The sequence below is a fragment of the Grus americana genome, chromosome 3 (assembly GCF_028858705.1).
Source record: "Grus americana isolate bGruAme1 chromosome 3, bGruAme1.mat, whole genome shotgun sequence".
In the NCBI taxonomy this organism is placed as follows: Eukaryota; Metazoa; Chordata; class Aves; order Gruiformes; family Gruidae; genus Grus; species Grus americana.
Genome location: NC_072854.1, coordinates 119,206,096 through 119,233,745, shown reverse-complemented (window position 1 = coordinate 119,233,745; position 27,650 = coordinate 119,206,096). Strand labels below are relative to the sequence as shown.

At 40.2% G+C, this 27,650-nt stretch overlaps 1 protein-coding gene across 9 annotated transcripts in view; it reads left to right on the top strand.

The window, feature by feature from the left end:
• Window positions 1-27,650, top strand: part of SPTLC3 (serine palmitoyltransferase long chain base subunit 3) — a 203,407-nt gene that overhangs the window by 113,097 nt on the left and 62,660 nt on the right. For 8 of the 9 annotated variants that reach the window (XM_054822632.1, XM_054822627.1, XM_054822630.1 and 5 more), the window contains 2 exons: window positions 5,021-5,100; window positions 7,254-7,419. In XM_054822632.1, the coding sequence (XP_054678607.1) occupies window positions 7,306-7,419 (114 nt within the window). In that variant the 5' untranslated portion in view covers window positions 5,021-5,100; window positions 7,254-7,305. Of the gene's footprint in view, window positions 1-5,020; window positions 5,101-5,452; window positions 5,664-7,253; window positions 7,420-27,650 lie in introns of all 9 variants that reach the window. The other variant, XM_054822628.1, reaches the window with a different exon arrangement.

Sequence of the window (27,650 nt, the reverse complement as noted above, 5' to 3'; positions counted from 1 at the left end):
GAAAGAAAAGACATAGAGCTGGTGAGAAGCCAAATTCAGAACATATTCTGTGCCAGGGGTGTGCAAGCAGCATAGAGCATCTGCTGTAGTCAGCAATGTTTGAGCTTCCCTTTGACAACATGTACTTTCATGTAGGTTTAAGGAAACTTTGTCTCCTTTCTTCTCAAAGTGAACAGTTAGTAGAAATGTATCTTCATTTAAATTACTAGCACTTTATCCGTCTCTCAGCAGATGTTTTGTCAAAAGTTCTTTTCTTTCACTGGTACTTCTCTTCAGTCCCTTAAGCCAACAGTTTCTGAGATAAGAAGGGTCATTTGTTTTTAAAACATTTTCTGATCCCTTCATGAACATAGTTAGTGTAAGCAAGTTGTTAAACTGAATGCACCCCTGACTTCATAGGAGTTCTAAGCCTGAAGGAAAGTTTTCGAAAGCGTATGGAGTTGCCAGCCTGGGTGGTCTAACAAATGTTCATACAGGGTGCCCAGTTTTTCACGTCTTTTCAATGGATGTATTGATTTATGCTGTGTACTGTAGATTTCATGCTCTGACCAGTTCAGTGACTTCACTCACATCAAAGTAAACCTTTGATTCCCAATAAATACTCATATATAGCACTGCTTTGCTGCTAGCCTGTGATCAAAACTGGAAATCTCTTCCCTTATACCCATGTAAATATTTTTATTAATGCCAGCCAACATGAATTCTCAAAATTTTCAGTGGCTACTCGGTGTTTGTTTTGTTGTTTGTTTGGTTGGTTTTTTTCCGAGCCCACTGATGATTTTGTGGGCAAGCAGGATGAATGAAGGTCAAAAGCTCTTTGTGCATTACTGAGAGCCTATCCACAAAAAATATGTTGAAAGGAAGGAAAGAAAGAAACAATAGATTGTGACGATAAAACAATACAGATGAAATTCAGATGGAAAATGTAAAAGATCAAGTCTCTGCCTGCTTCATGCTGTTTCCCAAGAGCTTCTCTTGGGCCATCCATTAAAGAAAGAACTGGAGAGGATTAATAAGGTGTGTCAAGTTTCAAAGGTGACACTTGTTGTGGACTGCCCAGAGCTGGATTTGGGGGGGCTTCTAGACGTTTTTTTCCTTTTAGAGACAGGATCAGATGGGAGGAGGGGGCAGAAAATGCCAACTACTTGAAAAAAATTTGAAGTTTTCTATTTTCTTTGTGGAAGTGCTCTCTTCATGCACCCATGTGCATGTGACTTCCCACAGAACCATGCTACTCCTTGAGGTACGAGCCTGAAAGTAGGTTAGTAATGTCCCACCTCCATGATTAAAAATCAACAAATCCATCTGGGCTGTTGCTATACTAAATAACAACAAATTTTCAAGACCCATTTAGGGGGAGGAGGGGGGGAATGTTAAAGTTTTTTTCAATGCAAGACAGTTGCATGGAGTGCTGTAGCTTCAAAGTGTACCAAATGAAATTTTCAATCTTTTGTAGACTCCTCAAATGTGTGAATCTGTGTATAAAGACTGCAAGTTTGCACAATAGCTTTCTTTCCTTAGGTACCTATATCTCTGATCCCCTAAGAAGTTCTTGCACCCTGGTAGTTCACAAGCCAGAGTGAATTTTCTGAAAATGTCTTTTAGGGAAAACCAATGCAATTCAGAAGCCTGGAGTCACATTTTGAGCTATGAAGGAACGCTTCTCCATCCACCAGCCCTTAGAGGCCTCCATCCCTTTTAAGATTTAGTTTCAGTCTGAGGTGTGGAGGATGGACCTCTGTCAGCAGAATGGCAACCTCCATGCCCCTTAGAATGGGAGCAATGTTGAGGAAAACTCATCAAGACTTGATATGCACTTGTAGAGCAAAAATTAAAGAAGTTTAAACAAGTAAGAAAAAAAAAAATGTTGCTTCCTAGCACACAGTAGTCATTTGTACATGCTGACAGGATAAAATTGCTAAACTGGTATTCTTGCTTCACCCAGAAAGGTTATAACAAGCAATCAAGTAACTGTATAAGTCTAATCTCTCTGTTCAACAGTTGGGTCCAACACTAGGCTGCGGTGCAGCAGCTGTAAGCATGTCAGACTGCACCCTCCAGGTCCTCGCCTGCTCCCCTGGCTTTTGGTTCCTAGGGCTAGTTCAGCTTTCACAGCTGGACATGGCTTCTTGCACCTGCACCCGCACCACTGGCTACGCTTTTCCTGCCAGAGCATGAGCATTTTGCAGTGAATTCAAGGAAATTTATTTTTTTAAAGTGATGTAAGACTACCTTGTTGGCAGGACCTTCCTATTCTGGAGATCTCACAGCCTCTTTCCTAGAATTTCATACAACCCAGCAAACCTGTAAAATGTGCAAATTTTCCCTGTGGTTGATCTTCCCAGCCATTAATATCTGATGTAACTCAAAGTAGAGTATATTGCCCCCTCTACTTCACTCCTGGGGGGAGCCTGTTTGTGCCTTTCTCTCCCCTCCAGCTCCCAGACTGCAGAGGTGAAAAAAGGCATCCATGCCAGCCCCAGGGCTCTGCAGATGATGCATGGACCTGCCAGAGTTGGAGGAGCCCCACCTGTTGTACCAAGTCCTCTCTGTTGCAATGCTGGTTGCGTGCATCCACCTGTGCTGTGGGTCTTGGTTCTGAGATGCTCGAGGATTATTTCCTGACCAATTTCAAAACATTTTGCATATCCTTCAAGGGGCAGTTGTGCAAGGGCACTTGAGGGGATCCATCAACACTGGTGTGTGGTTCTACGCCCAGGTATAGGTATCCCTGAGTAGGGTGATATCCCTACTCATTCCCACATAAATATTGACTAGATAGGGTTTAAAGCTGCAAAAGTGGATTAGGAGTTCTTCCATGTGAATATTTAGGAAGTTTAGCCTACAGCCAGTGCTGGTGAAGTCTGGATGAATCTGGAAAGACACCCAGGGAGATGACTGGCCAGGTAACACCTGGTACTTGCTGTTGCTTATGTTGCTTTGTTGTTATGGTGTCTCCCTATTTGTTCATTTATTTCAGCCCCACTGGTGTTGCTATGTCATAAGTCATTTACATATCCAAGGCAGGAATTGTCTCTGATATCCATGTGTGCACAGGTACAAAACATACTGGGATCTTAATCAGAGAATTCAGTCATCAATGGTACACAGAATTTATAAGGTGGACTTCTGTTGTAAGAGAAGTGATTGGGAGAGCAAGAAGGCTTTTTATCTGTGTACTCTGCTACTAGGGCATGCTCTGCAGCTAATTTAAATATTATTAGAACCATGACTTTTAACAAAACAATGTTAGACTCCTAGTTTTTTCAGCTCCTGTTTGACATTGGTGTCTGGCCAGTGAAAATAAGCATAAAGCTAGTAGATGTCCTAGTATAGATCCTTATTGTTTCATGTCATATGTAAATTTGTATCTGTTGTGATCTGAAATTATCAAGATCTTGCAACTAGATTGCAAGACTATTTCACAAATATGCCGTAACTAACTGTTCTCTGGGATGAACAGCAATCCTGTGGAAATCCTTCTGGCTTATGACATTACAGTTTTCTGGGGATCAGCTCTCACGCTTTCTTGCAACATGTACTTTTTTATTGGTAGGTAATCCATTAGTGCTATTATAAATGGGGACCCTGTGGCCAGTCTAATGGCGCTAAATGGTCTGACTGGGCCAAAAGTCTAATGGAAGGTTAGATGGTTTTGTCCCCATTTCCTGAGTGCATCAGCAGAGGTCAACTTTTTAACTTATCCTGTGTAACAATGGTAGTACGTAGCAGAAAAATGATAGCATAGCAGTCATGGCAGTCATAGCAGAGAGACTGCATAGACTGAGCCCTACCCATCCCTTTTCTCTCTGCTCTGCTAATTAATTGTATGTATTTTACTTCATTTTTGTGCCACACTCTTCAGCAATTTGTCTCAGAGCATTTACAAAGGATTTAAACACTTTTATCCCGATTTCAAGAGGTGAGTCAGAGGTGAGGCCCAATGGTGTTAACATGATAATGACAAAGCAAGGAGTGAAACCTAGATCCTGGGAATTCATTGGTGGTTTCCCTACAGATTTATAGTAATTGTAGCCACACCTTACAAACTTTACTAGCATCTATGTAGAACGTGGTGTATGGTCTGTTAGTAACCTTAGAAATTCACCATATTCTTGCCAGTATATGAAGGATAGCTTTGTTACTTCTGACCAGTACCCAAGCCACTAAAGTGAAGTACACGTATAGTCTTAGTAGGATTGGGGTCCCCTGCAGTTAAATACACACAGTTCTTGTACAGTCAGCATAGTAAAACTTTTTCCTCCCACTTCCCAGAATGTTAAAAAGAGACAGGGTATTGCTGACGGTGGTTTTGGGGTTGCAAAGTACACAATTATTGAGTTCTTCCTCCAGTGTCCAGGCAGCATAGACTTTCATATTTCTGAGTGATAGATTTAGATGCAGCTAATCAGTAGCATGATAGATATGGATATAGAAGCCTGAGTAACAGATGGCTTTGAGCAAGATAGAGTTCTCAAGGGCACAATTCAGCATTTTTTTTTCTGCAGGAGAAATACCACATCCTGTTTACAGATTATCTCTGTGTATTTGGCCAGACTCATCCCTTCTATAAATCATTTGCTCTGAATGGAATTAGGGCAGGAATTTTACTCAGCCCCTAGTGGTGTTTGTTTTGTGAGCTCTGGCTTTTAGAGCATCATTAAAAGAAATCTGAAAGGAGAGCTATTCTCTGAGGTTTTTTAAATTGCTCATTTAAATTCATATTAAAATGTAGTTTCTTTTTTTAGATGCTACTTGGTTGTGATCTTAAATGTTAGAGACATTGAAAGCTAAATTTATATGGCATATTTAATTCACTATTTTATTCCTATAAGGGCACTAATTTTTCATGTACCTTGAAATAGATAACAAGTGTAGACTTACAGCCTGGGACTAGAGACAGAATTTGCAACATCTGAACTGTTATCTAATCAGAGATTCCACTCCCCCATAAATCTAATTGAAAAAAAAGAATAAGACACACATGAGGTGTTAATTATATCACTTTGTGCCCTGAAAGGTGCTGAGTCTGTTGGGAAGCATACCTGGGAGGTGCTAGCTGAGACAGTGGAAGCTTTTAAGGGGAAGAAGGCTACTCTGGTAAGTTTTCTTGTCTTACCTTTATCACCACAGAGTCAAGATGATCAGTAACTGACTGAGCAGACGGCATGTTTTACAGATGTTTGACTTGCTGTGACTATCAAGAAAATAATTCCCGAATGAATCTTGGTGGGAGGGGGTTGCCAGGTGCAGAGAGCATGCTCTACGTTATCTTGTTCCATTTATCACGGTACCATAAGTGATAGATATGCAGGGAAGTATTACTGACCATTCTTTCCACCTACTTCTGGCTTTTCCTTGCAAATATGAACTCCTAGCCACTTATCATAACCAGCGATTTATCTTATCACTACATATTCACAATTAATCTGCAATTGAGTTATCATTACAGATGCCTTAATGAAGCCTACAAAAGACTGATTCATATGGAAATGAGGCATTCTTGCCTAGGAAAAACACCAAAAATACAAAACCTAGGAAATCCGAGTTCTGATGATGAATGTGGTTTATTTGTGAAGCAAAACATTTTGGTGTTTTACTGTTTCTTTGTCAAGGGGATGTTTTCTTGTCCAAAGCTACTACTGTCTTATTAATTGGAACATGTAAGTAAAAGGCTTCTTTCCAAGGATATAAAAATCAAACCTAACTAGAGATGGACTGCTTTTTCCGTTGTGCTACTCTGTAGTTTATCATGGTGGTTTTCTACAGATCTTAATGGAAGTCTCTGCAGACCACTGGGTGTTACAAAATGAGGTGAAATGCAGAAGGAAAGATGCACAGATATTTCTTTTAAACACAGTTCAGTTCAGGTCTCTCTTAGGTGGGGACCAAAAGTTTTCCAACACATTGAAGATATCCCACTTTGCAAATCACTTCAAAGGAGAGAATATATTTTAGCAATTCAATACATGTCTAAGACAAGTTTTCAAAACCAATGCAATGTATTTCCCTGTATATTTTCATAGTGGTTCATTTAACATTTAATCTCCTGCATTCCTACTCAAATTGTAGGCTGTTTTTTCTGTCTGTCACATTTCATTGCCAAGATGACATAGTAATTTTTTCTAATTAAAGCACTCCAGGGTATTTTTATTCCCCCAGCCTTTCATCCTTACCGTTTTCCAAAATGGATATTATAACACAACTTTCCTTTAATCTGTCTCCACACTAATTTTAATTATTTCGGGAGGAAAGGATTCTATGAAATGCTGCTAGAGATGCTTACGCTTTTATGTTTTGCTACTAAAATCTGAAAAATGAGAATTTGGTTCAGCAAAGACAATATATGTATTTCCACAAACAATACAGTCTTGTCTTAAAAGCAAGGTTGTATGTTAGACCTGCTTAGTAGTTTCACGTGTGATTAAAGCCTGACTTGTTTTAAAACTAATCAAGTTTATAAAAGTCTATTTCTCATTAATTATGATAGCATGCCATTTATTTCATTACTGGCCAAATTGAATTTAAAGGGATAGTTCACTTTATTAAACACCTGTGCATGCATTTGTAGGATGGGGCCAAATATATTGATAAAATGTCATTTAATACTAAAATGCTTTCCATTTCCTTCCAGGGTTAATGTTGTGTCTATCATGCTACCTATGTAAGAAGAGATTTAAAAAAAAAAAAAAAAAGAAAAGAAAAAACCCAGTTATTCTGTTCTACTCAGTGAAATACTACTTTTTTCAGCCAATATACTCCTAGCAAGATGAACCATGTTCATCATGAACATGTAACATTAAAGATTACTCTGTTTAAGTTTTCAAAACATTTTATTACTGTAAATGGAGTAACGTAGGTCTATGTTGAGTGTAATCGGGAGGGAAAAAAAAAAAAAAAGTAATGTTCCTCACTGGGAGATATTTAAGAGGTAATATATCTTTAAGTGTCTCCGCCTCTGAATCCACCCACTTGATAGCTGCAGCAGTCTTGTTGACTCATAGAAGCTGTGTTCGTACAATAGCCAGCAATGAGCAGTATTTTTCAGAGGTTTTAAGAGCACACCTTCTGCTATGTGTTTCACGTTCTAGCTTACTGGGGCTGAAGGTGTATGAAAGAAACAGTTTTAAATTTCTAAGATATTGCAAAAGATAGTTCCTCCTCTCATCCTGGAAAATCCTGACAGACCAGTTGGATACCTTTCAGGCCTTAACCAAGAACTTTATCTGCTCAACCCACTGTCTTTTTTACAGTAGAAAGACCCAAGACACCCTTAAGAACTGAGAATCTGACTAATTTAAACAGATGGCTAATCCCAGTGCTGTCTGCAACGGACATCTACATCATCATCATCAGAAACAGAATAACCTCTTAAAAAGTGGAATCTATAAGAAAAATGGAATTACTAAAGGAATGAAGGTAAGGTTTAAATGTTTACCTTAATTGGCTCAATATTGAAAACAAATAGGTAGTTGCAACATTACTTATTAAGCTAGTTTTATGGCGGTCTTAATCTCCATTGAACAGGTTGTATGCATTAGGCTTGTGTGTGAAGTTTTATAATCCTGGGACCTGAAACTGCTCTTTTTCTATCATCCTAAACTGCAGCGAGAGTTGTAATGCTCATGCAACACACTGTTGGTCCTGTGGACTAACTAGCCTCTAGTTCATATCAAACACAACAAACACATACACCCTGAAATGTGGTAGTTTCCTTCTAAAACTTAACTGATGGTGGAGTTGACTTTGCGTTGTATTAATCACTAGTGGAAAGCTGTTTTACCAGTGTAAAGTGTGCGTGGAGTGGTTTTTAAACTGTGATTTATTACTTATAACCAAAAAAAATGTAGGCAGGAGAAGCTGTCTTGTCTTGATGTTTACATTACTGCGAGGTTGGTTTAACTGATGCCTGCACTTTACTGATGCCTGCTCTCCAGCCCTGTACTGTTTAAAATCCGAGTCAATCTACTATTTTCTCAAGCTGTTGTCTTCTCATTTATGTGAGCGTTTTGTAGAACAGTTGGCATGTAGCATCCTAAAGAATGAACCACAAAACCAAAGGTATACTTTTGCCAAAAAAGCCCAAATCTTAAATGTTGTCTGTCTGTGATACCTGTTCTGACTGGGAACATAATGTCTGTCTTGAAGTGTCCTAATTCTGGATCTCATAGAATCATAGAATGGCTTGGGTTGGAAGGGACCTCAAAGATCATCTAGTTCCAACCCCCCTGCTGCGGGCAGGGACACCCTCCACTAGACCACGTTGCCCAAAGCCTCATCCAACCTGGTCTTAAACAATTCCAGGGATGGGGCATCCACAACCTCTCTGGGCAACCTGTTCCAGTACCTCACCACCCTCACAGTAAAGAATTTCTTTCTAACATCTAATCTAAATCGACCCTCCTTCAGCTTAAACCCATTACCCCTTGTCCTGTCACTACGCTATCTTGATGTGATCGTTAGTAGAAAGTCTTGCAGTGACTAGAAAAAGGCTGGCTTTACAGTGCGGTGTGATGGTGAGGGGGATGGAGAAGGTTGCTTAGAGCCTGAGTGCTCACCTGACCATGCCTGCTGAAAGCTTTAGACAAGGACTGTGGCAAGGGCTCCGCTGTTCTACAAATAAACTGCTATCTTATATCTTTCTCTAAATGGGGCTCTCACACACCTAGCACTCCAATGAAGGAACGCCCAGTGTCATGCTTAATGATTGTCTGGCTTTAGGTGTCTCCCTTGGTATGGGTGTTTCCCAATCATTGGCTTGTGTAGGATGAGGAAAGCAAAAAAGCTTGGCAATGACTGAAAAGGCTTTTCTTGGGATTTACTTCCAGAAACCTAATATAGCATCCTTTGATATATCACATATGTCTCCTCATCATTTTATATATTAGCTATTTGCCACAATGATGTCTGAAATCTTTGCTTTCAGCTTGAGTGTTAAATTTCACGGACTAAACCTTGCCATTCAGTTATTGTTAACCTGCTGTACATGAGCGGTTTTGAAAGTGGTAGACTCCCAGGAGGGGATTAATTAGGATTTCCTCATTAATAGGAAAGAAAAGGCTAGAGAAGTAAAGCAGAATATTACTGAGTGTGAGCAAAAAGGAAATTAAGATTGGCCTGAAAGGGGTAGCAAAGAAATGAATGAAATGTTAGTAGATGTACCTGCTAGATTAGTGAAGTCTTTCAAGCACCATATGGTTGGAGGAGAAGGCGGTTTTACCCTGCTGTGTGACATGTGAAAGCAGCACTGAGCCACTGGTAAATACCATCCATGGCTGAGGAAGCAGTGAGGAAGTAAAGCCTTAGAAAGTTCAGGAAGCTTATCAAAGGCAGATTTGGTAAGTCTGGGTCTAGCACTGTGTTCCGAATTACATGCTATTTCCCCTCCCTTCCTGTTCCACACACAGATTGGGACAGAAGGAAGCAATAACATACAAGAGTCCTGTATGAGCCAGGAATCTCATTCCTGGTAGGAATGTCCCCATTCCTGTCTGGTCTGTTTCCCTGCCCCAGCTGCCTCACCCTCTTCAGTACTTATACTTTATCCTATTTTACAAGAATAGGTACTGTTCCTTCCTACCTGATCTGTTTACATGGCTTACTGCTATAGGTGTGTAACTTCACACAGTCTTTCAGTGTGTTTATATTTGCAACACCTTGCTGAGGTGTGCTTCCCACTTTACAGCTGGGATCTGGGGAGCAGGGAATATGGCAGCTGGGTGCACAAGGAAGCCTGTGCAGGAACCAGACCCAGGTTTGTCATCCTCCTCCCTTCCTCCTCTTCCTCCGTCTCCACCTTTTCCTGACTTCCCCTAAAACACACACACACACACACTTTACTGCCTATTCAGTAAATTAATTCACCATTGAACACCTTACATAGGAGGGGAAATATAGTGCTATGATATTCAGGGGACGTGACTGATAATGCTGGTTCTAGCTCTTGAGACTTATGGCAGTTCTGAAAATTTTGGGGTTAGTTACAGCTGTGTTACTTTGCAAGAAAAGGAGGAGAAAGACATCTTCTGGTTTGAGGTGCAACTGGTGGTGCAGAGGCTGCAGCGAAGGCATGGCACAGTGAAGGCTTCTGAGCCAGGAATATGTAGCAATAGTTGCACACAATTGACTGACTGGAACATCAGGCTTTGCAGAAATTGGCTCCATAAACCTTTTTTTCCTAGGCAGCCCACAGGAAGCACTGGCTTCAGGAAAAGCTGGCTCGGGAAACACTGCTTTTGAAAACACTGGCTCAGGGTCAATGTGTTTTGCATCTTAATGATCTAAGAACATTTTGTGTGTCTGTGTATGCATGACAGAAATAGAGAAGCAATTCTGATACAGCAAAAACCCCAGGTTTCCAAAGAAAGGATTTTGTTTAATGGGTTGGGGAAGGTAATTAGGGATGATCAAATGTGGGGGAGTAGGGAGGTTCTCTTTGCTTCTAGCAATCTGTGGCATACCAAAGACAGGAAAGGAGGTAGCCAAGCGATAAAGAAGCGGCTAAACATCCTACCAGAAGAGAAACTGTTGCTTTTGGGGAAGCGATATACCACTTTGGGGTGGGACTGCTTGTTTGAATAGCTTCTGTGATTATTTTAAGTCTGACTCACTCAATTCTAGCTGATAGCACAGACTCACATGTAGTAATGGACACCAGGCCTAATCACATCCCCACAATCATGCTGCACCTTTGCATTCATTGAAGTTGGACCACAGTAAGACCTTAGCTTTGGGAGGTAGGTCATGGGCCATGTCTTCCACTTCATTAGTGCTTATAACAAAGGCAGATTCTTTGTGTTCTTCCAGGACCTGTAGCCTGGACTTGCCTTTATCCAAAGCATAATTCAGTATCTAACCTATGTGTTTATGTAACTGTAGTAGCCAGGAGAAGGTATTTTCCTAGCGATGGTTTCTTTTGCTGTTGATTGGGTGTCAGCTGTAAGTGACATTTGATTTTTAAAACAATAAATATGTTTGTTTAGTGGAAACATTTTTTTCCTACAGTATACATGCAACAATTTTATTTCTTTGATAGATCATTTCCTTGGATGCTTTAGAGAGCCTCCAAGACAGTATAAAGTTATTTCCAAATTCTTTTTTTTCTGTTCTGCACTGAGGAAACTTGCAGTGAACAAGACTAAAGCCTTTTCCAGGGCTTTCAAGCTCCTTTCTGAAAGCAAAATAGCCCAGGATGAGATCAAACCTAGTAACGTCTGCCCCACGTATTTGATAGCCCGAAAATGTAATAGCCTCCGGCATTTGGGGGCTCTAAAATTCAGAAGCTGATTATATTTACCCTATGTCCTGTGACATCTGGACCTCCTCCTAACTGTTCTGCTCTGCTGTTGATTCAATATTCCAGCAGCCAGTCTAAGTCCCTTCCATGTTTTTGGCTCCCCTACTTTTCTTCCTCTCCTTGCTGCACTACAATGTCACTCCTCAATGAAGATCTTAAAGAAAACTGGTTGTTTAAAAAAGATAGTCATGAAAGGAATATGCCATGCAACTGCTCTCATAGGAATAATTTTCTTGTATGTTGTAAATGCCCCCTTTAATTTCTGTGTGCTTTGTCCTCTCACATATATAGGTAGCACTTACTTTATGTGCTTTTGTAGTAGTTAGTGTAACTGGGGCGTTTTGGATGCAAACTCAATATAAATGTTAATGAGTCCTGCGGGGAAAAAATAAGCTAATTCTCACAATTAGAGTCATGAGATAAGGCTTATTAATAAGACAAGAGAAGAGAAAGGAGGGAGGGTTAAGGCTGATCAGACTACAGCCTTTCCAAATGTTTGCAGCCTCAGCTGTGCAACCATAATGATGTAGCAAGAGAACAATTTTTTTTTTCTGAAATATCTTCTTTTTTTGATGTTGCTTTGGGTAAAAACAAACTGAAAGGGGATTTTTTTTGGCCCCAGCCTGTTTCACCTGCAGCACCTAAGCCTTTTGGACCTGTTCCATTGTGCATGTATTAGTGGAAGGTGCAATCCCCATAAGCCCTCTGGATTTCATAGCTGTAGTGACAACAGGAAGACATTGAGAATTGGTTTCCAGTCAGAGTTGTCTACCAATTACTACACTTGTTGCTTCAGCTGCATCACAGACATCTCCTCCTCATCCTCGGTTCCTGCCTTCTCCTTGGTTTCGAGCCCCAGAAGTTCATTGCTTTGCACCAGCACTCTCGGCTAATAATCACAGGTCTCAGATCCACACCCTTGTTTTCTGTCATCTACCCTGCTATGTGATGAGCTCAATGCATTGGAAGCAGGAAATGTTGAAAACTTCTTTCTGCAAACTGAGATGTGACTAGTGTGTAGGCACATGTAACAGTCAATGACTCTTGTAGCAATGTTTTAAGTGTGTTGCATGAGACTTTACGTGCAAGGCTAGAGATTTTTCACATAGCACAATACATAAGTTTCCATTAGGGCTGGAGTCAGTACCTTGTTAACACCTGGAAATTTCTAAATTCAGGTAATTAAATTTTGGAAGTTTAAGCCCTGACAAAAATAGCATGTATTGTTTTGCTTTGGCTTGAAAAACCTAGCATGTCAGGTCTTTAAAGACAACCTCCTCTTAGCACAAGAACAGCTCATCCTCATACTCGTGAAAACAAGCCAGGAGACTGGCTTAGCTAACCAGATAACCCATGATTAAGCTCCAGTGCAAAAAAAGCAGCATACAAGAGGTAGAAGCAGGAATGGGCTACAAAAGAGAAAGTTTGAAACATTGCAGGGGCATGTAGGGATAGTGTTAGGAAAGCCAAAGCTTACCTGAAGTCAAGTCAATATTTGCAAGGGACATCAAGGGAAACAAGAAGAGCTTTTACTGCTACGTTAGTAGTAAATGAATAAATGCAGCCTGTTGCTGAATGAGGTGGGTGACTCAGTGACTGTAGATACAGGTAAGGCTGAGGTACTCCATGCTGCTTTGCCTCAGTTTCCACCAACAAAGTCTTCCAAGCCTCTGTGTCATCAAACTACCAGTAGTAGAAGAAGATTGAGTCATGGATCTCTTAAGAAATCCCAACCCATACAAGTGCATGGGACCAGAAGGGAAGCATCTAAGTTTGCTGAATGATGTCATAGTGGTATCACACACTATCATCTTTGAAAGGTCATGGATATCAAAGATCCTTGGTAACTTAAGAAAGGTAAATGCTCCATCTGTTTTAGAAAGAAAGATCATTTCTAGCAAAGATTGTTTCTTGGAGCATGGAGGAGAAGGTGATTTGGAATAGCAAGCGTGGATGCACCAAAGATAAATGATGTTTGACTGACTGTCTTCTATGGTGAAGCAACTAGATTTACGAATGAAGGGAGAGTGATGGATGTCATCTACCTTGACTTTAGCAATACCGTCCTCCTATGCTACTTGGGACATTACGGTCTTGATGGGTAGACTACTCTGCAGGTTAATAACTGGCTGGATCATTGGGCTCAAAGGGTAGTGGTTAATGGCTCATACTTTGCCTGGAGACTGGTGAGGTTTTATATATGGGGGGAAAGGGGGGGAATCAAGATGCAAATAACAGCACTGGGACATGTTGAAAATGGAGAGAATTGATGCAGAACCCCAGTGAGGCTTCTGTGAGTAATCACCTGGCAAGCAGCTTATTCTTGCTCCAGTAGCGGTAATTAGTAAAAGAAAGCCATGAAGTGGCTAGTGCCATTGCCTGTCTACTTATGTGTCTTCAGCATGAGAATTAATTACCTGTATAAGCTGTAAGTGGTCTAGCTTTCAGAAACAAGTAAGATAATAGGCATTTTCTACCTGCTGTGTTGGTGAGGGACATAGCTGGCTGGGTTCCATTGCAGAAGCAAGTTCATAAATATAATAGGCAGAATGATAAAATAGTGGCTACTTAGGACTGAGTCTCCGCATGAGCCTGCACAGGCAGGAACAACCACAAAACCACGAATGAAATGCAAAGAGTATATTTATTTTTGTTACCTCACCAAGCAGGGGATCCCTGAAGCAACACTCGGGCAGAGGCACGCATGCAGGGACACAGGCACCGCGGAGCTCAGTCCATGCTAGAAGATCACTGAACCTGCTGTTTTCACCTGTATTTCAGGGATTCATGCAGGTGTAGTTTACCACTGTGCTTTGATCTTTCCCATAGCAGGGCAGGAAACTCAAGCAGGTTTGATAGGGTGCTGCGAAGTCTATCAGAGGCCCGTATTATCGAAACGCAGATGTTCTACTTGTCCAGCACACGGGGCTAAACAACAATTAGTATGATATATATGTTTTTCTGCACCTCAGCTGCAGGTCACCTGAGCATGTTTATAATCCTCCTCACCAATCTTCTGTTATTTTCCCAGTCTCTATAAAACCTGAATTTTCACCAGAATAATGGTTAACATCGTGCTGCCTCTCACAGCTTGCTGTTTGCAAGTGTGCAGTGGTGATTCAAATCCTGTTTTACAGGGTACTAGACAATCATAAAGAGCCCTTAATTTATCATGATATGCAGGTCTGTTTCTGCTGCCAAAAGACATATGAAATCTCTCATGGATTATTATTTTTATAATTTCTTTTTAAAGAAAGTTAACTTTTGTTGTGGCTAGGACTGTGGCATTGACCAGCAAAACAGGAAATTAAATTTCCCTACAATGACCAGTGGCTCAGCCAGAGGATTCCTGCCATTCCTGGTGGCTAATTTTTCCACAGAAAACACTTTTAGAAAGCAGCCAAGCCAGCAGTTTTGAGTCTATTGTCTGAGAGAGTTGTCATTGTGGGATGGGTGTCGAATTGGGAAGGAAAACATCATTTAAGGAGAAGAGCAGGCAGCAGGAACCAGCAGTATTGTGTGCCAGAGTGAAGGGGAGCTGGAGTGTTTTGCTCTTTAGGATATATTAACTCAGCCAGATAGCTAGAGCATTCAGTGAGATACCTTTAGTATAAAACTGTGAGGTGAAGAGCTGAATTTCCAGGGCAGATACCATCTATGTGCACCCATATCTTCAGCACAAAGTAATGTTTAACCTGTTCTGGCCAGGTGACTTTCTCCCTCCTGAAGTACTTTGAATTTCTGGGAAAACATCCAGTGTAGATGTAACACAGCAAAGCCTTGTCTACTCTTCTGATCATCTCAGTCTTTTTGGAAATTATTCATCTATATCCTTTCCTTTAACGAAGCACAGGCATGTGCTTTGTCATTTCTCCTTCTTCCAAAAAAGTCTGGGTTTCCCCCTCAGCCTACCAAGATGTGAGGATTTTTTCACTTAGCAACAGGAATATGGACAAACTTGTGGTGAGGAGCTGAGACTCGTAGCCATTTCAGCTGTCATCATGCTGCATTCTGCTTCCTCCAGAACTTAATGTTTGAGTTTCTGCTTCCCTGGTGCTGCTGCTGATTCATATGGTCTGAAGAGCTCCCATACATCCCTCTCCGTGACTCACGTATAGCTGAGACTTCAACCTGGCTAATCTTGTCACAGCTGCAAAGCTGTCAGCCTACACATGGAATCACAGCAGCCATTTGTATGTTCTTGAGCTTCTTGGGGCTGTTCTACAAGCAAATGCTTCAGTCTGTCCCTGTATTTCGATTTCCTGTCCATTCCTTATGTCTCCACAAAACTTTGTGTTTGTCTTCTGAAAGGAACATTTCTCCCTCTGTGGTCCCCAGGTTGCACTTCCCGCAGGTAAAGGTAGCTGCAATCAGGTGTTTGTGCACAATGTTGTGGGGGACATCTGTAAGGATCACCGAGGCCGCTGCCTGGAGATGGCAGCATATAGATGTTTCCACCCAGTCCAAGCAGCCATGTGCCAGTGACTGTAGTGAGTTAGATGGGAACCTTGGAGGCCAGGGAATATAACTTGAGAAATAAATTTAAGACCACCCGTGCTTGTCACATTGTACCTCACTGTCAGCTGTTCCTTGAAAGAATCCTGGCCCTGTGATCTGATCAAATATATCTCCTTCTCGGGTCACCTGCTGATCAGTCTCAAAGTCTCAGGTACTACACAGACACCAACAGCAAACAGTGAAACAACTCAAAGCAGACTAGCTTTTGTTGAAGGCATTTTGTGGTCCAAGAAAACATTTGATAAATCAATATCTTTTTCCCAGCTTTTTAAGATCATATTCATACAAGTTCATGAGATTGAGCTTTTGAACTTCCAGCAATCTCTTGACATCAGGCATGCTCAAAGGGAACATTTTACTTTGGCACAAAAATGAATGTCTGCGTGTCTCTTGATGTTGTCTCTTCTTCATATAAGGCATTGCTCTCCTGTGCAATTTTTTTCCTTGCATCATTGTTATATAAACAGCTTTTTTGTTTGCTTATGTGGGTGGGAAGATTGTTTGGGAGGTTCTAGCAGGTACTAGGGTGTGTTAATCCCGAAGGGAGAAATCTTGGGTTTCATTTTGTTTTGATCACAAAGGAAACAAACCTTGTTCAAACTGTTGTGATGCAATCTCCACCCCTTTTCCTTTCTTCTAATCACAATCATCCTTCACCTATGGGCCATCATCCTTTGTTTCTTTTTACTTGCTTGAGGTTATAAAAGAACCAATAGTGAGATTTTTATAAGCCTTTAAGTATTGGATTGGTGCATCTGTGGGTGAATATGTAAGGAGTGTTAGAAAGTAGATTCTAGTTTTTGTGTGTGCACAGTCCAGTTTCATCCCAGGTTAAGAAATACAAAATTACTTTATCAAATAATCTCAGAAGAACCCCACATGGGTGGAACTTGTCTATTAGTAATTTTGGGGCTTCAATACATTTCGTAACAGTGTCTCTTCAAGTTGAATGCAGAACATTTGTTTCTAAAATCTAATTCTTACACATAACCAAGCAGGAACAAGTACAGATTCAAAACTAAAAATGAGCGTTTGCCAATATCTACACTTTTTAAAGGAAAAAAGTTAACATTTTTGGTTTTTCATTGTGTGACAAGTATGCTGTTGATACATGCTAAATCTAATTGCTTTTTTTAAAATCTTCCCATGTTTTCAAAGGATAGAAAGTTTATCAGTTCTGTAATCTGTCTTTATTTTCAGATGTATATTAATAGAACTGGTATGTTGACGTGCAGTAGTGTGAAATGTTGGATATGCTGTATGCATTAATATGACTGGGCAAAATAATTTTGAGTAAGTTTGTGTCCTGAGACAGGAGACATATGCTTTGGGAATTGAGGAGTAGCTTTAATAAAATTGGGTTTTACCCTGGCTTAAACCTTTTGTCCCAGGAGAGGTGTAATTTATTGCATCCCTGAAAAGGAATTAATCGTTCGCCTCACATCTCTTGCTCACCAGTGAAAGCTAAAGAAAAAATTCTGCAAAAGATGACTGTCTTTAGCCAGAGATATACAAGATCAAAAAGGTGCAAGGAGGCTGTCCTTTTTTTGTATGTCTATTGTAGGTACGGATAGCTGAGCAGGCTGGCCCCGAAGTCCTGGCCCTTGGGCATTGGTGCTCAGTGTAGAAACCTAGCAGAGGACTTGTGACAGCAGCAATCTTCAGCATAAAGTAATGTCTAGAAGATCCTTCCATCTCCTTCCATGTACAATGTCTCCCCAAGCACATAGGTTCACCTGTCCATTTCCAACAAGCTTTTCTCTGCACTTCATTAGCATCTTTGCTCTTCCTAAATTTCTGTTGTGACAAGAGAAATCTCTTTTCTTTATTGTCTTACTATATAAAGGAAGTCCTGTCATCATGTCTTTGATTTGATAAAGAAATCACTGTGTCTTTTGCATTAGAGATCTATCTCTGGAGGTTGTGCAAGAGTGAAAGTCAACTCTCTGCTGGTAATGAACAAGACAGTGTTGCAACGCATGACTGATTAAAACTGGAGGTCTGTCAGCTTCCATCTCACCCCCAGCCCAAAGTATCAATTAATTGATGCTTTTGAAAATGTTGTCATGAACTTCTTTATGCTTTCAACGCAACATAATTAAACAAACATAATAGTTTTTTATATCTGTGATTCAGTATAACTGGAGACATTTTGAAAACTTGTCTCGCACGTGGGCTGAGAATTACATGAGTTTATATAAGTGAAGTGAAGCATGTTTTTATCTGATTTTGTCAGTATTATCATCAGACTTTGGCTTTTTTGACTTTCAGTATGCACCTGATGAGAAACAAAGCATTTTAATCCTGTGATTTTGGTAAAAAGATGTTAACATTTACAGGAAACAAAATTTCATTCAATGACAAGTTATGCAGATTTTTAAAGTATCAGGTAGGCATGCTTATTTTTATTCCCTGCTGAACACTTTATAGGTGTCAAAAACGTACGTAGTTGGGGGAATATTGTATGAGGGGGAAAAAACCCACCTACATAGTTTGTTCTTTTAGCATGGTAGAGTTATACAATGTCAGTTGGTTTTGGCCTTGTTTCTTATAGAATCAAGACTTGTTTAGTGATACTCTCTGTCTGTCAGCTCCTTAACAACTTGTGAACTAGTCAGCCATTTTCAGTCAGACTTGACACAGGCATGTCATCCACTCTTTCCTTAAAGTAGGCAGCTGGGCATGGGAGAACAGCCCTGCACATTCTCTGTTGAAAGAGAAGCTGCAGTGTGAACTCATTCCTCCAGTACCCTGGAGAATCTGCAGGAGAAAGGAGATTTGATCTACGTCCCAAATAAGAAAGAAGTTTCTGTCAGTGTGTTGCTTTATTTGACTCCAAAGTCAGTCAACATGAGACACACATAGAAACCCAGAATTTATTATTCCCAGAGCTCACAGTGCTCTATTTACTTCTGCTCTAACACATTTCTGCATGGCGCATATCTTATCATTGCATTTCTTTGGAATTTATTTAGTCTGTAAACTTTCTGAGATAAAGACTTTATTTTCTGTTCTCTTGTAAAATACTTGGTGCACATAAGAGCAGTACCTATTAAGTGTACTTTCATTCACAGGGGTTTTCATCAAAGTCTTCCCACTTTTTCACTTATTAGTGATTTGTTATCAGAATTGCATAAAGCGGTTGAACTATCTCCTGTTCTAGTTGCTGCTAGGAAGTCAGGATAGAAAAGTGTATCTTGGTCTCATTTCTCATGGGACATTTCTCCTCTACCAGTCTATCTACAGATGAAACTTGAGTTCAAGTTAAAAGTTATACTTATTATTTTGCAGTATTTCAATTTTAATTCAGTCATGCATCAGTTCTTCATCTTTAGAGAAGACTGGTCCAAAGGTGAGCAGATTGCAACTCATCATTGTCATCTGGCTGGTGTTTACTCATTTCACAAAGGCTGCATAATTTCAGTTCACCTCCTATTGATCAAGTGTCTCACCTACTCAGCAATGGCATTCTGGTGGGAGATGTGTTTTGGGACATTGGCATAAAGGCAGAAATGGAACAGATGCAAACGTCTCACTCTGACAGGTAGTTTCTGTAAGCTTGGGCTGAAGGTTGATGGTTAGGTATTTTAGAGAGCTTTGACTACTACTTCCTTGAGATATAGGCAATCATAATTAGAATATTTTGCTTTTCAGGGCTACCCAGAGAATAACTTGAATAGTGTGGAAAGCCTGTTAAAGAGCTTTTAATCAGATATCCAAGAAAGGCTTCTGCCTTAAAAAAATGTTGTCTAAAAGACTGGCAGAGGACAGTTTGAGAGTTCTTTAGTTTTCTTCTTATTTTGAATGATGTTTTGCTGGGGTAGCTAGTCAAAATATCTCCACACCCTGACACTTCTGAGTAAGTAACCACCATGGTTACTGACAATAATTTGTTTGCAGACTTCACTGTTTGCTGCTTATTCCTATCTTCCTTTTTTCCAGCCCCATATATCTTCCTGGCTTATGGCTAAGCATTTCAAAGCTACATTTAGTCGCTGTTGCACAGCGTGTTGAGTTCTTGGGTGTGCTACGTGCCCACTTAGCTGTGTGGCCAAAGAACCCGGCCATTTTCCACGACTCTCACAGGATTTGCAACGCAATATTTCAGCAGAGATAGGAGACATGGGCATCGATCATGTGTAGGCAATCGTATTTGCCAACTATACACCTTCTTGCAATAGGAAAAAGCTTTACCTCGGAGATCATGATAAATAGAGTTACCAAGTCTGATGATAAATCTTCTGGTACAGTTTCTTGAAACTTGTGGTAGAGGCAAATGAACCAGTATTACTTTCTATGCTATTGGACAAAGAACTTTTTTCTTTACTTGAAACAACTGCTGGAGTCTTGTTTCTTTATTAGCCTGATTTAGCCATGGTTAAAACAAGCAGGTGTACCTGCACTTTATCCATTCACATGGTCTGACAGATTACTGCAAAACTGAACAGGAGTTTGCGATTTTTGGGGACAGTTCAGCCCATATTATTCAACATGCAAGATTTTGCAGAGCTCATAAACAACACTTTTAACAACTGAGTAAGAAAGAGCATTGCCGGGACTTTGCAACATTCTGTGTTTTGAAAAGAGAATTAAATTAGAAAAAAAAAATATCAAAACTGCACACACATGCAAGACATTGGAAGGGAAGGATGTCCCTAAAGCTGCCAGAAATTTGTACGGATACTGGTCACATTTGGAATAGGAAAGTTAATTCTCAAGCTGCATAATATCTAATTCATCTAATATTGGTTAGTTTTGCATATTCAGATTACTCACCAGCTAGATACAAAGCCATGTATGTCATAAGTCAAGCAGGTTACAATTATAAACAGTTTGGGTTAGGTCCCACTTTCACATCTGTTATGAAAAAGCAAACTTGTGAATAAGACATACCTGCTTGGCACAATTTCTCATTATTTAAGTGGCAATATCGGGGATAAGGAATCATAGTTGAACTTTTGTAACTCCTTCTCACTTTCAATTCAAGGTCAGTAAAATCTGTATTGGTCAACGGAAGGGACAAAGAGCTCTCACAAGTGACAATTGGTCAGTCGAGGTGGAAATGGAGGAGTGAGATAAAGCAGTGGTTGAACTGGAGAGTCTGGCTTGTTTGGTTGTCCGGCGGAGTGAGCTGCGTCCGGCAGTGTGGTACTGCTGGGGTGGAGTGAGGTGGAGCTGCCCCAGGGAGCAAAATGCTCTGTGAGAACTAGGTCAGGGGAGCGTCCAGCTCCCTGGGGGTGCCGGCGTAGCCAGAGGCTAGAGAGGGAAAGCCAAGGGGAGGTGAAAGGTGGATGGGTTGAGTCTGTGGCAGGTGATCTCAGCCAGGAAGAAGGCAAGGAACCCAGGGGAGGGAATGGCACAAGGAGGGGAAGATGTAGATCTGTAAGCAGCTGCAGTCTCAAAGGGAGGGAGTTGCTTTTCTTTTCCTTCCTTTTTTGCAAATAGCAAGGAAATAGGACTGGCAAGCGTATAGCGGCAGAAACATGAATTATTTCACAGCCAGCATATGTATTGACTAACACATAGTACTCTGAAATGCAGTACTTTAATGTTGACTGAACATTTAGTTAAAATAAAAGAAGCAGTGCTTGCCATGGCTGCTACTGCCAGCTTTTTACCATGCTCCCATTAGGAGCATTCTAGCATAACCTTGTTTGTAACTGTTTGCAGCACCCTTGTTCTGTTTGTATGGGCTAGTAAAGTGCTTTAATCCATTTTGTCATACGTTCTTCAAGAGTATACTCAAATTTTACAATTTTCTTTCCAAATCCAAAATTGGGCTGTAGTATTTCTGCAGAAATGTGATCTCCTCTGCAGTACGCCTCTTGAGATACCAGAAGCAGATTTGAGGGCTGTGTGGGACTGAGATGGATCTTAGGAAATGAGGATAGAATTGCAGTTTTTTGTGTAGGAATGCAAGCCTTCCACATTCCGCTGAGGTTTGTAACACAGGAAAAATTTGGTAACACTTAGCTCTTGTTCACTACAGAGACACAGGGACATATATGGAATTTCAAAATAATTCAACTCTGCTTTGCAAACTAAGTGGTCAGATTTTTGGAATGGCTCCCATAGAAAATAAAAATCTTCCAAAATTCTGTGGTCTGTGATCCTTTCTCCTGGCAGCTCAGGAATGCCCACATCAAATATTTTCCATTCTTGGCATGAATTTACTCCCCCAGAGGTTATGTTCTGTTTTAATGCAAATAACCTACATGGTGTGACACACCTGAGTTGAGGGTATTTAAGATTTGACATTCCATTCCAGCTAAGACATAAATGATAATCTGAACCTTAAGTATAATCTTATTTTTTATACCTTCCTGTATAGCTTCACTTACCACTGCACTGTCCAACAGTTGCATTTTCAGTTCTCTAGTCATGGTGTAGGACCCAGTCTTACTACTGGGCTGTCCTCAAGTGATTTTGGCATATAGTGGATAGATCTAGCCAAGCCTCCTGGTTTTGGGCAATGTGTCTATGGTAGAATCCCAGTTTGGATATTCTTCTATTGTCTGGGTTTTTTTCTTTCACAAAAATCCCTTTAATTGGTTTTGTTCATTAGCAAGTAACAGAGGATACTGGATTTTACCCCCATGTTTTGGCTTATAGTGATTCTATGAAAATGAAGCAGCAATGCGTTTGGTAAGGCAAACCTGTAAGTAAACTACCTGAACACAGAGTTTCTGTTTTAGAGTATTTATACTATACATTAATCTATATCATTTCCACACAACAGCTCCAATGGACATGGCTATACAGAGCTCTTAGCTTAGTCCGAACTGCCTTAATCCTCCTTTCATCCAAAAGGAGAAACCTCACATTTATTTCTCTTTTAGCTTGCCTTAAAGCTAGAGCTCATAGTACACTTTGGGGATTAGACTCTAGAACTGGATGGGGATATGAACTGCGATCTCTTTCTGTGTGGATGTCGGCAAGACTCAAGCCAGACCACTGCTCTGATTGATCTGAGCCCAATTCCAGAACCGCTACCTCTTGTAAAGGAAAGGTACTGCCAAGGTATCTTGCTTTCATAAAACTCAGCGTCAGGAAGCAGTTGGCAAGCCTGCCAGCTCCCATACAAGCTGCGAGCCAGGAGCCCCTGCATGTCACTGAGGCAAGACCTTGCCTTCAGGCATTGCAGAAATCACCTGCCACATGGACTGACTTACTGAAAATAAAGAGTGTAGCTTGGCAGCGGAGGCCATTATGTGTGATCTCCTGCCAGCCTGGAATGGAAGCACTGCTGGTTAAAGAGAAGAGTAAGAGACTTCGTTGGAAACATCAGGTCCTCCCATAATTCAAGCAATTATTTAAACAGGTAACTCAAGATAATTACATAGTTTAGCCTTTTCAGCTGACGGTTCTGTTTTTCTGGAAGCAAGATTCATCTTTTTTTAGAAGTTTCTCTAGGGCCTTGTGCTGATGCCCATAGCTGCATTTCCTGAGTACTAAGTGTAGTGCCTTAGCTACATTCCCCCACTTGAAAGACCCTGGATTCTGCCTCATGAGTCCCTTCTGTTGGGCAGCTCTACCTGAGTTGTATTCTAAGACCGTCCACTTTCTTCCTTCTGAGCAGAATGAAGGAAAAAATATATAGGAACTGCAAATAGTGTTTTACTATACTTTTTATCTTCCAGCAGCTGCTATGCTCTCAAAGATTAGCTTTCATCTATGAAAAAGAAGGAAAAAAGGAGGAGGGGGAGGAGGGGAAGAGACTACCATACTATCTGGTACAAATTTTGTCCCCAAAGGGGGATATTCTTGAATTATGATGGTTATTCTGCATGTCCCTCTTGTCATTCCTGATTTTGTATCAACTGATTTTTTTACACAGTCTAAAGTTATTCCATTAGTCCATAAGGGAGCTGTCAGGATGGGCACATAAAATTTCTTAACTCAGTTTAGGATGATTAATTTCCTATATGGGAATGAGAGGAGTGCAGAGCTTCCTTCCCTGTGGAATGAGAAAGAATGTAAAACAAGGAGTTAGGAGTACGCTGCTGTTGTTTCAGAATTCACTGTGAAGCATTATGTCTGAAACATCTAAATATTTACCTACTGGAGTGTCACCTTAGACAGATTTTGTGAGTTTATGTGTATGAGGTAGTTTGTTGGGGTTTTTTCCCACCATAACTGAGCTTTAATAATTCTCTATCAAATGATTTGTACCATGAGACATGCTAGTGATATCATATTACTTTGCACATGTGGATATTCCTCAGAAGTAAATGATATTTTTCTCTGCTAGACGGTAGGATGTAAGTATGTAGTTCACCCTCTCGGAGTAGTTACTGGATGAACTAAAGTTGTCAGAACAAATTTGAGACACCTCTCCACTGTAGTTGAGTGAGACACCTGCACCTTTTGTCATTGCTGGTTATTTGCCTCATTGCACAAATATATTTGTAACAACCATTATAGAAGGGTACAACGTTAATCTTATGTTCAGGTTAGTAATTTCTTGGGTTTTGCAGATGTGTAAGTGAAGAGGTGAAACATGAGGTCTTCTGAAAAGGTTTATTTATCTTCCATGTGAAGTTTTACTGTGACTTGCTTATCTCTAGTCATGGTGTAGGACCCAGTCTTACTACTGGGCTGTCCTCAAGCAATTTTGGCATACAGCGGATAGATCTAGCCACTATGTGAAGTTTTACTGTGACTTGCTTATCATGTATAACTTTAAACAACAACTATTTTTTCAGAAATATGAGACTGTTTTACTAGTACTTTAAAATCTTTGCATTTTAATGGGCTTTAAACTACATTCCTTTCTGAGAAAGAGTGAGCCTTCTTTTTGAGTTTTGTTGACAATGGTCATATTTGAGAAATAAGATTGGTGTATAGCCATCTTCTGTCACTCCTGAAATGTGTCAGGTAGCTCAGGAGAGCATATGGTTTGTCAGAGCTTCAGCACATCCTTTCTAGATGGTCCTGCCTAGACTTTGCTTTGCCAGCTACTCTTTGTCTGTCTTGGTACTTCCCAAATTTAGGAGCGCAGGCACAGGTGTGTGAATGGAAGTGTTAGCCTAACAGAAAAGTCAGAGAAACATTATCATATCTCTTAGAGGACTGGTATACTAGAATGGTGCTACATAATGATGTTAATGAGATAGAGCTAACGGGGGGGTTGTATGACCACAAAAGAAGAAAAAAGTCTCTACAGTCTTTGTTAGCCAGAACTTTGTTCACTGATTTGTAGTGTGCTGAACAGATCTAAGTTATCCAAATATGGATAGTTGCCAAAAGCCAGAGTCATGTTAATTTTAGTTTAGTTTTAAACAGAAACTCTGTATATCTACTTCCTTCTTCCAGTATCCATGGTTTAGAAGTTCTCTCTATCTGCTTGCATTTCACTCTGTGCAAAATGTGTACCGACTATTTTCAGAGTGCTCAATCTTTTCTGTTCTGTGTTTCAGGTCATGGTGAGGTTTCTGAACGTACGGTAAATGAGATAAATAGGTGATAAGTCTTAAAAGTATTTCCAGATGTCATCTAGTCCATTTCTATATAACAAGGCAGACTCAGTTTTATCCAGGGTTAGTTTTATGCTAGAATATCTTGAAGGCTATTCTGGAGCCTCTTACCCCATAAGCTCTCCCACTCTGTTTTGGGATTTTGTTAAGAGACTGACAGCTCTGCTTTCTGATATCTTTTGCTAGACAACATTACCTTTGACTATATGTAAAATGTTCCTGACAGAGGTTTGTTTACATCCATCTTAAAGACCTCCATTGCTCTAGCTTCATGTTTAACTGCTTTTATCAGTAGAAAGTTCTTTCTAGTATCTGATTTAATCACCTTGGCTATGATTTAAGCATGTCGATGCTTGCCAGAGCATAGATGATTATCTTCCTCTTGCAGTTACCGTTTACATGTTTGAAGACTCATAGGCTGACAGTCATCAGAGTTTTCTCTTCTCTTTAAACAAGACAATTCAAATTCTTTCATTCTTTCCTCATCACACCAGACTTTATGCTTTTCTTCCCAGCTCTCTCCAGTTGGTTCATCTCTTCTTTCTCAAAAAGCATTGCCCAAAGCTGGATGGAGTGCTTCAGCTGAGACCTGCATACTGCTTAGTAGCACTAGAGTGGTTTGTCCTTTTGCCTTAAACATTATTTTCTTTAGACATGGCTGTTTTTTTCCTAACTCCTTTAACTTTAATATTGCTTCCTATAGAGTTTCCTGCTATTTCTGAGTGAAGTTGTGCTCTCCTGAAACCTGTTATTCTGCTGTTCCATTTCCTGCTTTTCCTAAATCCCTTGATTTCTATCATTTTATGATCAGTATAAATGAAAACTTTGAGTTAAGATACCCTAATGTCTATTTAAACTACTTCCAAGGTGCAGCAATGGTTTGAGTATTGTTTTTTTAATTTGCCCCACAGCAATATGGGAAGAAATAACATTGGAGGTAAGACAAAGGCTTGCAAAATGTCCACAACTGGTTTTTCCCGTGAGCAATGTGTCTAATGAAGCCTGATTTCATCTTGTTTTGTGTCCAGCATCTTCCACCACCCCAGAACATCCCAGCTTGCCTACCACATCCTCACTTTCCAGATGGACGAGAGACAGAATGTGCTGAACCTTGCTCAGAACTATGTAGATGCTGGCTCGTTGGTCATTACACTTGTGTTTGTGTGATTGACCCTAAGAATGGCTAAAGAGCCAAGTTATTGCTGTCTTTCCTTCAGCACATGGGTTTGGATCTCATTGCACTATCAAGGTCAGATTTTCCTGAAGCTTTCAGGAAAGTTCATGTCTTGAAGACCTCTATTTTTCCATTTGATTTGATTGAAATTGGTCTATGAACTCAAAAGCTACTAGAGGGGTACTTGCAGACAGAGGTAACATGAGGGCATACACGATTCCTTTCTTAGAAAACACGTTAAAATTGTTCAAAGGCTAATTCAACTGACATTTTCCTTCCTGGTGTGCGTTTGAAAAGGTGTCTGTCTTTGCTGAACCAACAAAACATGCTTCAGTCACCCCTTTCCCTCAATATTCTTGCACCTGATTTCTGTCTCTTGAATTTCTGGTGTGTTTCTTTTTCCTAATCTTTGTCTTTTCAGCCAAGAACCACAGCCTCTAGGTGTTTGCCTCCAGGTAGACATGGACCTATTGATGAAAATTAGTACACGGCAGGGTGAGGACTTACATTTTTGTTTGTACCTAGACTGCTATAAAAGCTGAGGAGAACATTTATTTAAGGGTGATTTCTGCAAACCTGATAGTTACAGAAGGTTGAGATCAGAGAAAGTCAGCCATTCTCATCTTCAGTGTTATGACTTACATAATTACTGGAACAACTTATAAAGAGTATTCCAAGGTATGATGTACTAAAAAAAAAAAATCTTGTAACAATTTATTTCTAGATTCTTTTTTATTAATCATCAAGCAATTGAAGTAGAATACAATTTTGTTTTGAGCTCTCAGACTGAATTAGCCAATTTAATAATGGTTAATGAATATCATTACAATTAAATAGATATTAAGAAGTCATCGAGGCACAGATCATCTTTTCCAGTTGTACAAGGCAGAAATTGAAATCAGTGGGAAGAAACAGCCTCTTGCAGAACTACTGTACCACCTCTGGGATCCTGGAGGAGTCCTCCAGTGAGTTCTTCATAGGTGTAGAGGTGGGCATTACTTAGTCATAACAGATTGAAACCACCTTTTCTTGATAACTTCCAAACAAAAAATAGCTAGAGAAGGATGTTACTGATTCTGTAGTTTCAGATGGGGAAAAAAAAAAAAATCTAAGGTAATTGGTTGTCAGCTGTTAAAATACATAGCTTTTCTGCATTAGGGCACAAGTTGGTGAATCCAGGTTACTC